The sequence below is a fragment of the Dendrobium catenatum genome, unplaced genomic scaffold, assembly GCF_001605985.2.
Source record: "Dendrobium catenatum unplaced genomic scaffold, ASM160598v2 fragScaff_scaffold_1105, whole genome shotgun sequence".
NCBI classification, from domain to species: domain Eukaryota; kingdom Viridiplantae; phylum Streptophyta; class Magnoliopsida; order Asparagales; family Orchidaceae; genus Dendrobium; species Dendrobium catenatum.
The window spans coordinates 1,112,311-1,126,230 of NW_021319567.1; the positions used below are offsets into that span (position 1 = coordinate 1,112,311).

The following is a 13,920-nucleotide window of genomic DNA, read 5'->3' on the forward strand; positions in this document are numbered from 1 at the left end:
CTGTCATAAATCTTTCAATAAAAAGTGTCTTCAGTGTTTCTATTCCTAGTTTTCTTGTTCTCTGGTTATTCTAAAATCAAATTTCAGCCTAGGGTTTTCTAAATTTCTACATTCACTTCCTATCAAATTGATATCAGAATCGTTTCCTGGGTTGAAATAGAAGTCTTCCTCACTGATTTATGCTTCTTTTCCTCTCCGATCATGCTGTTTTTTTGCTGTTTGGAGGCTATATTCGCATCAAAGTTGTTGTTTTTTTGCTATTGGAGCCTAAATTCAGGTACCTATGGTAAGAAGAAAGGTAGAAGTGTTGCAAGGGGAGATCGGACAATCGAAATATCAAAATTCAGATCTTCTAACTCAATTTTCATATTTCAAAAGGCAAATTTCAGCCTTTCACGAGAAGATTTATGGAAAATTTTCTATCCCGGAGGAGATGTTGAAGAAGTTGCTTGAGAACCAACCCAAAACGGCGTTGTCCGAGGCAAGGGAAGTCGCTGACAACCAAGGAAGTGGGAAAAACCTAATCCAATAAAGCGAAGGGAAGATCAGGAGGTGGAGATTCTAGAGGGAGGAGAGAATGCCTCCCCTAGAGCCTATTCCTTAGGAGGAACTGGGTTAAGGGTATGGGCGGAATTTGAGAAGAGGGGGGCGGAATTTGAATGGGGAGGGGCTAATTATGATCGAAGGAGTGTTGAATTTGAAAGGATTGGGGTTGATTATGATCGAAGGGGTGTTGAATTTGAAATGAGAGGGGCTGATTATGATTCAAGGGGTCCTGGATTGGATAGAATAATGTGAGAATTTAATAAAAGGTTTAGGTACGAGCGTATAGGGGATGATTGGGACACTTGAGGGGAGCCATCCCCTTGGGGAATGGGAAATTATAGAGGAAACAAGGGGAACATTGGAGATTCGAGTGTAGTAAAGCTGAAGATGCCTATTTTCTAGGGAGAGGTTGCACATGGGTGGATTTGATGGGTGGAAATGTACTTTACCGTCAATAGGTTGACAGAGGAGGAGCAACTGATGACGGTCGGGATGTGCGTGGAGGGGAAAGTGTTGGCATGATACTAGCGAAGGGATACGATGTAACCCATATGAACCTGAAGAGAGTTTAAGGATTGCTTGTTGTAATGTTTCTGAACGAATAGGAGAGGGAATTTTTATGAGCATTTCTTCTCCCTGACGTAGGATTGGATAGTCGTGGAGTATCGTGAGTAATTTGAGCACTTGGCCAGTTGATTGGACCGGCTCCCAGAGACTGGATTGGAGTGGAGCTATATGAAAGGGTTCAAATCAGATATTTGGGTGGCAGTTAGAGTGATGAGGCTTCGTGATTTGGGAGAGGCTATGGAGCTAGCCCAGTTAGTGGAGGATAAGAAGCACCTGGAGAGAGGGATTGGAGGCAGCAACTATGGAGTTTCATACAGGATGACCACCATCTTTTTGTTATCTTAGGAGCTGACACCGAGTACTCTTAGGGAGACCTCGAAGGAGAAGATTGTAGGAGGGAGACCTAGAAAAAATGTTAAGAAGCTTGCATAAATAGAGTTTTAGGAGAAAAGGGCAAAGGGACTCTATTTCAAATGTGATGAGAGGTATACAATGAGGCATAAATGTAAGAACCCAACTCTTTAGGTTCTCACCGTTTGTGATGGCGAGGAAATTGAGGAGGTAGCCATTTTTCCACCTTGCAAACAAGGTGAGTCTTTGGGAGAGGGGGGGGGATTGTTAGACCAGTACGGGAGGGACTGACCCCTATTACAAGAGGCCGAGGGGTTGGGTCCACAATAATTAGAGAAGGAATTAAGGAGGGTTAGGGGGAAAATTCAAAAGGAGGGATTGTTTTGGCATTTGACTATATTTTGTATGTTTTAAGTAGTTCGTTTAGGCTAGGGTTCAATTTTTAGGCTTGTGTTTGCTGAAATTAGGGATTCTTTGGTTGTGAGGGCTCTAGCCGGTAGCTAGGGATTTGGTAAAGTCAAATCTTCCTCTCCAATTGAAGATCCACTTGTATCTTGCTATTTCCTTTATAAATCTTTTAATAAAAAGTGTCATGAGTGTTTCTATTCATAGTTTATTTGTTGTATGTTTGTTGGTTTTGCTAAAATCAAATCTCAGCCTAGGGTTTTCTAAATTTCTCATCCACTTTCTATCATCAACATTTATACTCTCTTTTTAATCATTAGATTTGTAGTCCTCCATATTACTTCATATATTTATTTCTCTTGGTCTGGAAGCTTTTTATCAACCGTTAATCCAACTTATTTTTCAATGTGCATCACCATTTTTCCCACTCTTGATGTTTTTTTTTTGTCGCATCACCTTATGCCAAACCATGATCATGAAAAACTAATTCTTCTTATGCAGTTGAAGTATGAGCACCTAACTCTTCACCCATGCTTTGTTGTTTGTCACATTAAGGCAGGCACTTGGGTAGGGGTTGTTGATCTAAAAAAATGAAAAAAAAACTTTCATATTGATGCACGAATCCCCAATGTTGTTGCCTACGATCTTGTACCATGTCATCACACGCACACCCTACCCTTCCTTGCCTCTATCTATTCTTCACTCTTTATCTCACTCTCTCACGCATTCACAAGTTTCTCATGCATTCTCTTGTTTGTCTTACTCCCAACCCCCTCACCCTCTCTCAATCACTTGCCCTAACACCGGGTGGACCTATCTAGACTGGTTTAGCCAACCAAACCCACATCTTTATTGTTATATGTTACTTCTTCCTCTTGTTAGTTTTCTTTAATATTTTCCTACAAAGGGTACCTTAAGGTAGCCTTACTTTATAAATAGAGGGCTATCTTATCTCTTGTAGGTAGATTAGAGAGATAATAAATGTTTTCAAATTCTGTTTTTGTGCGATCTGTATCCTGAGTAGATCAAGTGGTGTTCAAGTGGTGTTACCTTCCCCACAAGCTCTTTCTTGGTTATTGTTTGAGCTGTTGTTTCGTGCAATTCGTGTCTTGTTCGATGTCATTTGGTATCATAGCTAGCAAGATGTTGCCTCAGGGAGGGTTTTGCTTGATTAATTCATTAGGATGGAGGTGGCGGTTTCCTCCCTTGTTGTCCTAGGTAAAGCTGGACGTTATTTCTATGAGAAGATCGTGCTAATGTTGAAGAGCTAGATGCTCTTTATTTGTGAAATTAGGCTCATAATTCCTCTGGGTGGTGGAATTCGACAATTCAGCCGAAAAGAGCGGAGTTATGCTGTCCTGAAGCTAGCCTAGATAGGGATAACTTTGATATCAGTCCGACTTCTTATCCTCTTCCCTCCGTTTGTTAGTCCAGCATCAACAATTGAAGTCCAAGTACCGCCATTTTTGCTTCCACACTAGCCGTAAGAGTTCAACAACATTTCTTGTTGGCTTGTACTAGTAGTTCCAACCGTTCTCCTCTCTTTCATCTTCCAGCCTTCGATATCCTGTACTTAATAGTGTGTACGTATTAGAGATTCTTCCCCAAAAGATAAACCTGCATGGATCTGCCCGTGTCGCGCCCTTCGACCACGCGGCCCGTGGCCTGCATTGGTCCGACCAAATCCCCCACCCTGTGCTCATCTCGTTTACGTGTCCTGCACTCATGCCAGACCGCTTGTACATGCCCAATCGCGTCTCGACAGTGCAGGAATCCCTTCCAAGAAAGCCTGGGGGCTGCCGTTCTTCTTCCAGCTATCAAGACACCTGTGACCAACCTATTCCAGCCACTAATAACAAAATTCCTGGTTCTTGGTCCAGAAATCAACAACTAAACAAAGCAAGATGTGGCCTAGTCGGAATCCACATAAACCAGTGCAAAATTTGGTGGTTGACGAATTTCAAAGAGAAATTCAACCGCTTCAACAAAGGTTAGCAAGATTATAGCAAAGAAAAGTTGGGGAACGTCAAGAAGAGGAAGAATACATTAGCTTTTTCATCAAAATTTGTCGAGTAATGAAGAGGCAAGAAGGCGACATCAGAACCACGCTAGGCGAGGATTATGAGATTATGGAGATTATGGGATGATGGAGAAATCAAGATTAATATATTTGATTTTGATTAGATCCCTTCTTCCTATGAAGACATGTTTGAAGACTCACCCTGTAAGTCTTCATCCACACCCTCAATCGAGTCCATCTTCAATGGATTTAAAGGTCAATTGTAGAAATCGTCGTCTATGGATGTCTATAATGAGCTTGTGTTTGATGACAACATATTTGTTGAAGTTCTTGGTCTTGATAAGCCCGTGTATGATGAAAACATTTTCGGTGGAGTTCTTTGTCTTGATAAGCCTGCATATGATGATGACATGAGCAAGCTGGGTGCATTGCTGGAGTTATTCATTCATATCATTCTTGATAAGGCAACAAATATGCTCACCTTCATTGATAGCAAAATTGGTATAACCAAATCTGATCTTGTCAACATCCTTGGTACCATTGCGCGTTCCAGCACAAAGGAGTTCATGGAGGCGCTAGTTGGTGGTGCTGATGTTAGCATGGTTGATCAGTTTTTTGTTGGGTTCGATTCATACTTTGAAGATGCTGTTTAAAGGAGCTAATAAAGAAGCATTCTGAGTTTATCAGCTGTCCCATTTTTCTCTGGATTGAGAAGACTACTAAGAAGAAGATTTCTGATGATGAGGATAAGAAAAAAAAGAAAAAAAAAGCAAGATTCTTAAGTTCATCAGCAAGTTTCATCGACTTAAACTTCTACCAAAGTCTCTCCTAGACGGGGAGAATGACATCGGGTGGACCTATCCAAACCGGTTCAACCAATCAAACCCACCTCCTTTCTATTGTTATATGTTACTTCTTCCTCTTGTTAGTTTTCTTTAATGTTTGCCTCCAAAGGGATCCTTGAGGTAGCCTTACTCTATAAATAGAGGGTTTATCTCCTCTGTTGTAGGCATATTAGACAGTTGATAAATGTTTTCAAATTATGTTTTTGTGGGTTCTATATCCGGGGTAGATCAGGTGGTGTTTCCCTCCCAAAAAGCTTGTTCTTGGTTATTGTTCGAGTTGCCATTTGCCGCAGTTCATGCCTTGTTCGATGTCACGCCCTCTCTCATTCCCATAGCCATCGATACTGCTAGTCGCCGTCCTAGTTGCTTCTACCTAGTACCCACCACAGCTTCAGCTGTCAACCTGTCACACTAATGTTTGGCATTGTCGATGCTGTTGTCTGCACCTGTGCCACCTTTCACCTATTTTCCCTTCCTCCTCTCACTTTTACTCTCTTTCTATTTCCCATACTCTCTCTATCTCTCTCCTCTCTTCCACTCTCTTTCTCTAACTCCCTCTTTCTCTTTCCACTATCTGCTCTCTTTCTCTCATGTTCTCTCTCTATCTCTCTCTTTATCTCAATCTATTTCTCTCTCCTCTCTTTCTCCCCCTTTCTTTCTGAAAAGAACAAAAGAGAAAATAAACCAAAAAGAAGAAAAAAAACAAAATTGAAAAAAAGAAAAGAAAAAGTAAAATTAAAGAAAATAGAAAAAAGGGAAAAAAAAATTTATGCCTACTCACCTCACCCTCTCATCATCATCACCACTACATGCACAGAGGTTTAATTTCACAAACTTGTAAAAATTTCCAAAATTTTGAATACATGTTTGACACAACGCTCGAAACTCATGTGCACTTTTCTTAATGCTGCGGGGTCAGGGTAAACTCGTAAGCGTCTTTTGCAATGTAGTAGGTAATCCTTTTGCGTGCTTTTCTTATCATAGCGAGAAAAATTTAAGTAACTTTGCACTTATTTTTTGATGTGGTGGGGAAAATATTATGAGTTCCAAGCAAGTACATGAAGACCCATGCTTTTTTTTTTTGCGCGTAATGGGATAGAAGATCCCCAACTATACTGTCTTACAATATTGATTAGACACATCTTTCTTGGCATGGTAAAAATGTCTAGTACTCTTAATCATGCCTCTTACATGGGGAAGACATTAGGTGATGTCGAAATTTATATTTATGACCTGAACCGGAAAAAAAAAAAAAAAAGATCATTGAAATCAATTTAACCGTATGTGCTCCGACTAATGCATCGTTGAAGATGAAACGAATTAAAATTCTCTCGCTTTAGAAAATATGTGACCGCTCAACAAAGCTTCCAATTATTTTGAAAATCATATAGTTTCTTATTTAAAATCACTCACGTGTTCCAACAAATGCATCAAATTCCTAAATTTGAGGCATGAGAATACTGCATGGGTTAAGATGAATGAACATATTCTCTAAATAAAGTGCATGTTGACTCCAAAAGGAAGCAATTTTTTGAAACTTAACAAATCTCTTATTTTTCAAATTTAACCTAGTTCGCATGTGCTTCGACATATGTTTTAAGTGTTTAAATGCAATGTCTAAGAATGCTATATGGTTTAAACTAGTTAAAATTAAAATTCAATCCACTCTGAGAATCGTGAAACTAGAAGAATGAATAACCATTTTGGAAATTCACAAACACACCCTCAAATGTAGAAGTCAAATTTATTTTTGCACGATGTTTCTCGAGTTTGTCGCCCTGCCTATAAGGTAAGGTCATAAATTCCTCATTTCAAGTTTAATTCTCCTCCTTGCAAGGACTAGAGTTGACGAGACTTGAATTTAATGAAGGATACCCAAGCAACAAGTTTTAAATAATTTAGCATAAAACTTATTCTTACAAGTGAACATAGGACCGTAAAATCCATGGTTATTTGTTTTACATTTGCATTAGGTCTTCAACACCTTTAACGAAAAAAATTCATTACAAAATGCTAAATTGAAAGTTTGACGCTTTTATGGTAGCTCATAAAGTTGATATTTGAACTCAATCTTCTATTAGAAAACAGATAAAGTTAACAAAGTTCAAATTTCAAAATAAATATTCAAACCCCAATGATGGCTGCTTTGACTGAAAATACAATCGGATGAGATTATACCTTTTAAAATGACCTCAAATCTCAATGTAGGTACTTTTGGGGTTGCATCCAAAAAATTATAAAAGTTAATAAAATTATAGAAAAAAAAATCTAAAATGTTTTTTGAGAGAAATTCATCTCACAAAAAACTTGGAAGTAATACTCGTCCACCTTTCGTAACTTTTTATCAATGTTGCTGATTTCAAGAATAATCTTAGCTAACAAAAAGCCAATTTCTTGTTGATTATATCATTATGATTTATTCTCAAACGACGCCTCAATGGTAAGGATGTGACGCATGTTCTCTAATCAATGATTTTGCTACAATATGGCATTACAAATAAATAGTTATGACCATGTCCCTTTGATCAAGTGTTATTGCCGCAAAATAATTCTATTAAATTACGGTCACAACCAAAACCTGCAAGTTCTCCAATAGCTAGAAGTCTCTTGAGTAAAAAACATAGTGTACACTTGATAGGGTACGAAGCTCTTTATTAGTTAAGGTCATTTTAAATTTATTCCCTTAGTAAAGCTTCCACCCAAGACCATAAGGTTCCCTTGGACGTCGGTGATTGTTGATGAGGATTTCAATCAGGTTGGGTTGACGACCTCCTTTAACTAAATAAATTTGTGATAATGACAACCCATGATGACAGAATCATGAAATCTTGATTTGGCTCATCATCATTCTCCCGACCATATGTTTTAAGTTCATGATGGTAAATTTTAAATCCAATAGCAAATTTATTGCTACTATATGCTATGTACTTATCTAATGATCAGCCTTAATAAAAAATTCTTGCTCATTATGGAGAGGGTTAATTAACCATAGGGGTTTATCCCTATCCTATGAGAAATTTAGAATCAGATTATAAAGTCCTCACAAACTGAAGACGAAATTTCCGAGTGGTCTTATCTTCAATCTAATCAATCTTTTAAAAATTTGACTGGAAAATCACCTAAACTCTCCAAGTGAGAGACTGGGGAACAAATTTTCGAAGCCCATGGGCATAACTTACTAATAATGCCTGTTTGAGAGGCTTGTGTAGTGCTATGACCTCATCTTACTACACTGAGGGCATAGGAAAGCATCTTGTTCGATGTATGGCCTCATCTTACATCACTGAGAGCATAGGCAAACATCCAACTTACCTTTAATAATATTGCTATATATATTTCAAAAAAGCTTGAAGTTGAAACAACTTATAGGACATATAAGGCTGTATAGCTTATTTTTTTAGCATCTGGAAGTTTGTAAGAAGCAGCAGTTAAATAGTTATATAGTTTTTGAAAGAAGTGAAAATATGCAAACTTCTAAACTATCATGAAGACTATTGTAAGTTGATGCGGCTAGTAGTTCTTATATTCTTCTAACTATACTCGTAAAAAATATAATTGTATGCTTAATCAGCTTATGTTGAGCAAATCAAGCTAACTGGATGCTGCTGTGATGGCACTGTTCTAGCGCTTCGATTTTAGGTCATCAAAATCCACAATTATTTCATTCCGCTGAGGATTCAATGAAGTAATTTTTTGATAACGAAGTTTTTGAAATGTTTAAAAGCAAGCAGATTGATACATTTAAGGAGTACCAAGTATTTGAATGAAATTTATTTGATTGAGAAATTACTGAAGGGTGTGATGTGCTGAATCCTTTCTTAAGAAATTGTTTCCGGACTTCTAACATATTTCTTGAGCTTCTTATTATTTTAAAACTCTATCTAACGTCAAAAATTAGGTTTGATAAATAGTGAAGCAATTCAGGAAAATATAATTCAAGCGACACTCCATATACAAAGCTTAGAAGCATCATATGACATCATTGCGGTGAGTGTAATGAAAAATGAAAAGCAGCAACAGAGAAGTCTTCGAGGTGGTGAAAACTAATTGAACTTTATGTTAACTCCATAAAATATAGCCAACAAAATATCAAGGGAACTTGTAAATTCAAAGGCATGACGAAGTTATCTCCAGGAGTTGGATTTAATGATGAAAAACCCAAAGGACATGACAAAAATGAGATGAAATTTTCATTGGTTAATTATGCGCTTTCCTCCCGCAATATCCTTGATCAATTCCTTGGTTATTATGCATCGTCTCTTATCACTTTATCTTGAAACTTCTATATGATGGTACAGTTTATGGTTTCCTTGGCACTTATTGCTACATTTTCTTACTTGCCGCTCTCCAAAATGAGTTCAGTGCACAAAAGCTTATAAAACTCAACTTTTGTGGTCTTTAAATTAGAATCTGAATTTTGCAAACATTTTATTTCATACCTTTGTTTGTCTTTCAGAACCTTTTTTTTTTTCTTTCATTCCTGGCTTCTTTTCATAGCAAGATTCCAACATATTCTTGTACTACAGACCACATATGAGAATTTCAGATATAGAGCTGACATCAGGCTTAACGTATATGACCGAGGTTGTCTTAACAATTTCCTGGAGGTATTCTGCACCAAGATCAAGCCCTCAAGGAATGACTTCCGTGCCATTGTTCCAGATGAGCCCCCTCAACCTCCACCCACAATTCGCCCGCAGGACCTGGAAGATGATTCCGGAAGCTACCCTCGCTCGAAAGTACAAGATGACCTTAGTATCAGTGCAGATCTATCAATGATCTCCCAGCGGCACAACATCGACGAGTTCGACGAGGAGATTGGTGGGAAGAGCCCCGCAAGCATTCCGAGCATCGCACCGGAGTCGAAACTCGCCTTAGTTTTGGATACACAGCTTCCTCTCATGACAGCAGATGATGATGAGAAGCTAGTCATGAATTTGAATCAGAGTAGGAGAATTGATAGCTTCGGGATCTTGCATGAAAGGAGCTCTTCTCAAGATGGAAGTTTGAAGGATGAAAAAGGGGAGGTTTGTTGATGCAAGAAAGGAGTAGAGATGGAGAAGTTTAACGGCATACCTGTAATTACCTCAGGTGTAGAGCAAGGATGGATTCCACTGCCATTATTAGCTTGGTTATACAGTTATGTTGTGATAGTGGTTTTGTTCTTTCTGTATAGTATAGAGAACATGGATTTCTTGGACTTTCTGTGTAATTTCTTCCTTTTTTTCTCTTCAATTTATCTTATTTGTAGCATTCTTCACTTGCCAAACAATTTGCAAAGCAATTGCTGAATCTTTCAATTTAATTTTTTTTTTACATTGTGGAGTGTGTCATGGGTTAACGTGGGAACTGATGAGATTTTTGTTCTGATGATAAAGATTAAAGATTGCAAAGGAAAACAGTTTTTAGCACATCAGGGAAGCTTAGGAGGGAGAAATTTGTTGTATTTTTATGTGATAGCATCTATCAAGTGTTCTTGGAAATGACTGAAAGGAGCAGCTCATAAACCTTTTGAGTGATGATTTAGGTTTTGTTTGGGCTTTCTGATTTCTTTTAAAGTAGTTTTTTAATAAAAATAATAATTTTTTATCTAGAAAGTTATTTTAAAAAGCATTAAGAAAGCCATTGTTTGTGCTAGTTTTTTTGCTATTTTTTAAAATAATTTTTAAATATTTTTAAGCCATCGTGGTTAGGCCTAGTCAAGTGCCTACATAAAATTTTATTGTATTAAATGATTTGTCAGCAGAAAATTCAGATGATCAAGTATAAATCTTATGTTTCGTTTGGGACGGTTTTCTTATTGCTGTTTGAAGTAATTTTATAGTGCAAAAAATTTTAATTTTATAAAGCAATAAAAATGTTATTCAATTGAAATCTTACTGTTGAGTTCGAATTAAAAGTCAATGGAATAAAATTAAAGTCAACGAACTAATAGTCAAATTGAATGTTCCAACGAAATGAAGTTAATAACATGAAAAGTGATTTGTTTTGAATCTAAATGAGCATAAATAGTTTGGTTAAAAATTTTATGATATTATTTGAATGATTAATGATTTCTAATTTTTGTATGCTTACAGTTTAAAATGAGTGTATCAAAGAGAAATATAACAAATTTAAAATTAGTTGATTTTGAGTTCATTAAAATAATTAATTATTGAAAGAAACTATCGATGAGTATGGTTATTAAGGAGAAATTATTAGGTGTGGAGTGCCTTCGGAGACAAAAAAAAAAAAAAAAAAATTGCCACGTCACCTCATTGGTGGGTACCCAATTCGGTACTACTAGAATACTGCTGGGTACCACTAGGTACCCAGTACTTGTGCGAACAGTTCTCCCGCACGCACTCTGCACCTAATAATTTCTCGTAATAATTAATTAAGGCCCTCAATCCATCTATCCTAACAACACAACAAAGCTCTTCTTCAATTGAGGGAAAGAGCTAGCACTCCTCCATAATGTGTCTGGTACGATATTTTGAATTTTTTTATGAAAATATTTTAATGTCTTCATTTTTTATTTATTTAATTTGTAAGTTTGCAGAAGATCTTTATGTAAAACTAAGATGTAACATTATCCAATATTTTCATAAATTTTCTAACACGCACATTACAAAATTTATTGTATTTAAGGCCCTCAATCTATCAAGAAATTATTCTGTATGGACACCAGACGGCTCAGAGATCTATTAGAATGCGCCACATTGTCTAGTACACAACGGTACTAAGCACCAGTACCAAACAAAAAAATGCAATGGCGCGTTCTTATTGAAATTTTGAAATTTTTATTTAAAAACTACAATGTCTTCTATGTATATTTTTATTTTTATTTGTTAGTGTGTATAAGAACTTCGTATAAAACTAAGATATAAAATTATCTAATATTTTCTAACATGTACAGTACAATTAGTTTAAAAATTGATCTGCTTAGGCCGTTGGCTTACTCAAAAATGATTCCCAGGAGAAAGATTTTTAAAAAAAAGAATCATTTCTATTTTGGGTTAAGGTATTAAGACATCTGAGAAAATGTTGGAGAATCCACACAGAAAGAAATTATAATAAGTTAATAACAAGTTCAAACACAAGATAGTGAAATAAAATTGGTTATTTGTCAAATGTACTTTGTCAAATGTAATTTGTCAAATACACGCTAAAGTTTTGTTTGGGACAACTTTTTTTAGTAAAAACAACTTTCTAGTAAAACAGCTTTCTAGTACAAATTTTTTTTTTAACTTGAAATTTTTGTACTAAAAAGCTGCTTTAGAAAGCATTAAGAAAACTATCAAAAATGAAACCTAAATTACTTTTAAATCATGAAGACAAATCAACTGTCGATTTGCAACTTGTTATGTCCATAAAACTTAATGTTGACCCACACATTCAAAAAGTGCGAAAGGAGCAAAAATTGGCGACTTAAGTGACGGCCAGCGGGCGTGATGCGTCACTTGAAGGGTCAAATGACCTCGATTACCAAACTGACTGCGCCGCTGCAATCAAATGTCAAATTCACCTAAGTGGAAACCCATCTCCACCAAATTAGGCGAAAAGGCCATAAATGATGACCGACATCCAAAATTAATGCGTGAAGTTGCCCAAATGACATTCGATCGTAAAATGGACTTTGCCGTTGCGTTCGAAATGTCAATAATATCCAAATTCAACTATAATTTTATCCAAAGAAACTCCCCCGGGGAAATCAACATGTAAAATGAGGAAATCGACATGCAAGACAAGGAAATCAACATACAAAACAAGACGATGGCATGCAAATTAAAAACAAAATGAAATCCTCCCCTCATTTTCCTCTGTTATTTTAAAATTATCATAATTAATTAATTAACCATATTAAAAAGAAAATCAACTCAATCAGAGACTACGTTGGGTGTTTTGTGCATGTTCTCTGTTCAAATCCCCAGAAATCCTACGTAAATCCCACATATTGCCTCAATCAAATGCTATTCCCATCATTAAAATGAGGCCAAACGAAGGAACTTTTATTACGTCCTCTGATCGGACGTAGCTCTATGTTCGGTCAGAAGATTGTTACTCAGTTTTTGCTAGGTATTTGATCGGTATTGCTAGGTATTGTTTGGTAATAACGAGGAATACCGCTCTGTGAAGAGCAATACCGAGTAATCCCAAAAAATACCGAGTTTTTCTAGAAAAACTCGGTATTTTTTGGGATTACTTGGTATTGCTCGGTATTACTCGGTATTTGGTCTTCACATAATGGTATTTCTCGTTATTGTTGGTATTGCTCGGTATTTCTCGTTTTGTGCCTGCGATCTTAGTGCCGGCCAAACGTAGCTCTGTGTACGTTCACCAGACCAAATAAAAGTTCCAAACGAAGCCTAATTAATTGGTTATTTTGTTTCTCTTTTTTCTACAGCTTGATCGCGCTTAGAATTCCCGCAACCTTCTCCGAACACTTCACACAAGTCGCCAACAAGTCCTTCTACCCAACCCGATCAACCCTTTTGCAGCCTGCAATCGAGCCTGAAATTCCTCACAACACCATCCGCTCGTGCAAGCCTCCACTCGTGAGATCCGCACGAACCATCTACTCATCGTCGATATCGACGCCGCCACCGTCGCTAAGGTATATAATGCCCCTCAGCCTCAAAATCTTCAAATCCCGCTTTCTGCGCTCGCAGCGCGCCGGAGGAGCGCTCATACGCGCTTTTTTATAACATGGCGGAATAAAGCTTAGAGCAGTGCTTGTGGCGAGGTGGGTAGGCTATGTACACACTCTTCGTAGTATGGCATACACAACACCAAGTACCCATCATGCCTGTGGGGAAAAAAAGTTTTTTTCAAACATGTACCTTGAAGACACATACACGCTGTTCATAATGTGGTTGGATTGAAGAAAATCATGATTGAGGTGTTGCCCGACACCTACTATGCACACTTTTTATAGTGTGGTGGAAAGGCCTAGACTTCCAAAATTTTCCTAAGTGGGGGAGATTCTGGGAGGCTATTGAAATTCAGAGCACATGGAACCTAATTTGAATAAAATGACACATAACTTGAATAACTAAAGGGGACTTAAATGGACAACATGTAACTAGACTCTAATAAATGAATAAAACAAATCTGTAATTCATAAAATGAAAAATAATTGAACATAGATGAATAAATCCCCTTATGATGAAAAAAGAACTAGCAAACACAACTTGCTTACAAGCA

At 37.1% G+C, this 13,920-nt stretch overlaps 2 protein-coding genes across 2 annotated transcripts in view; both read left to right on the forward strand.

The window, feature by feature from the left end:
* LOC110107466 (protein S-acyltransferase 8-like) overlaps window positions 1–10,052 on the forward strand; it is a 36,815-nt gene extending 26,763 nt beyond the window's left edge. The window contains exon 5 of the mRNA XM_020837737.2: window positions 9,261–10,052. Coding sequence (XP_020693396.1) covers window positions 9,261–9,770 — 510 coding nt within the window. The 3' untranslated portion in view covers window positions 9,771–10,052. The remainder of the gene's footprint in view (window positions 1–9,260) is intronic.
* On the forward strand, window positions 2,912–5,313 carry LOC110107467 (heat shock protein 81-1-like). Its single transcript, XM_020837738.2, has one exon. The coding sequence runs from the start codon at window positions 4,168–4,170 to the stop codon at window positions 4,540–4,542; it is 375 nt and encodes a 124-aa protein (XP_020693397.1). The 5' UTR covers window positions 2,912–4,167; the 3' UTR covers window positions 4,543–5,313.
* Window positions 10,053–13,920: the final 3,868 nt, after the last annotated feature.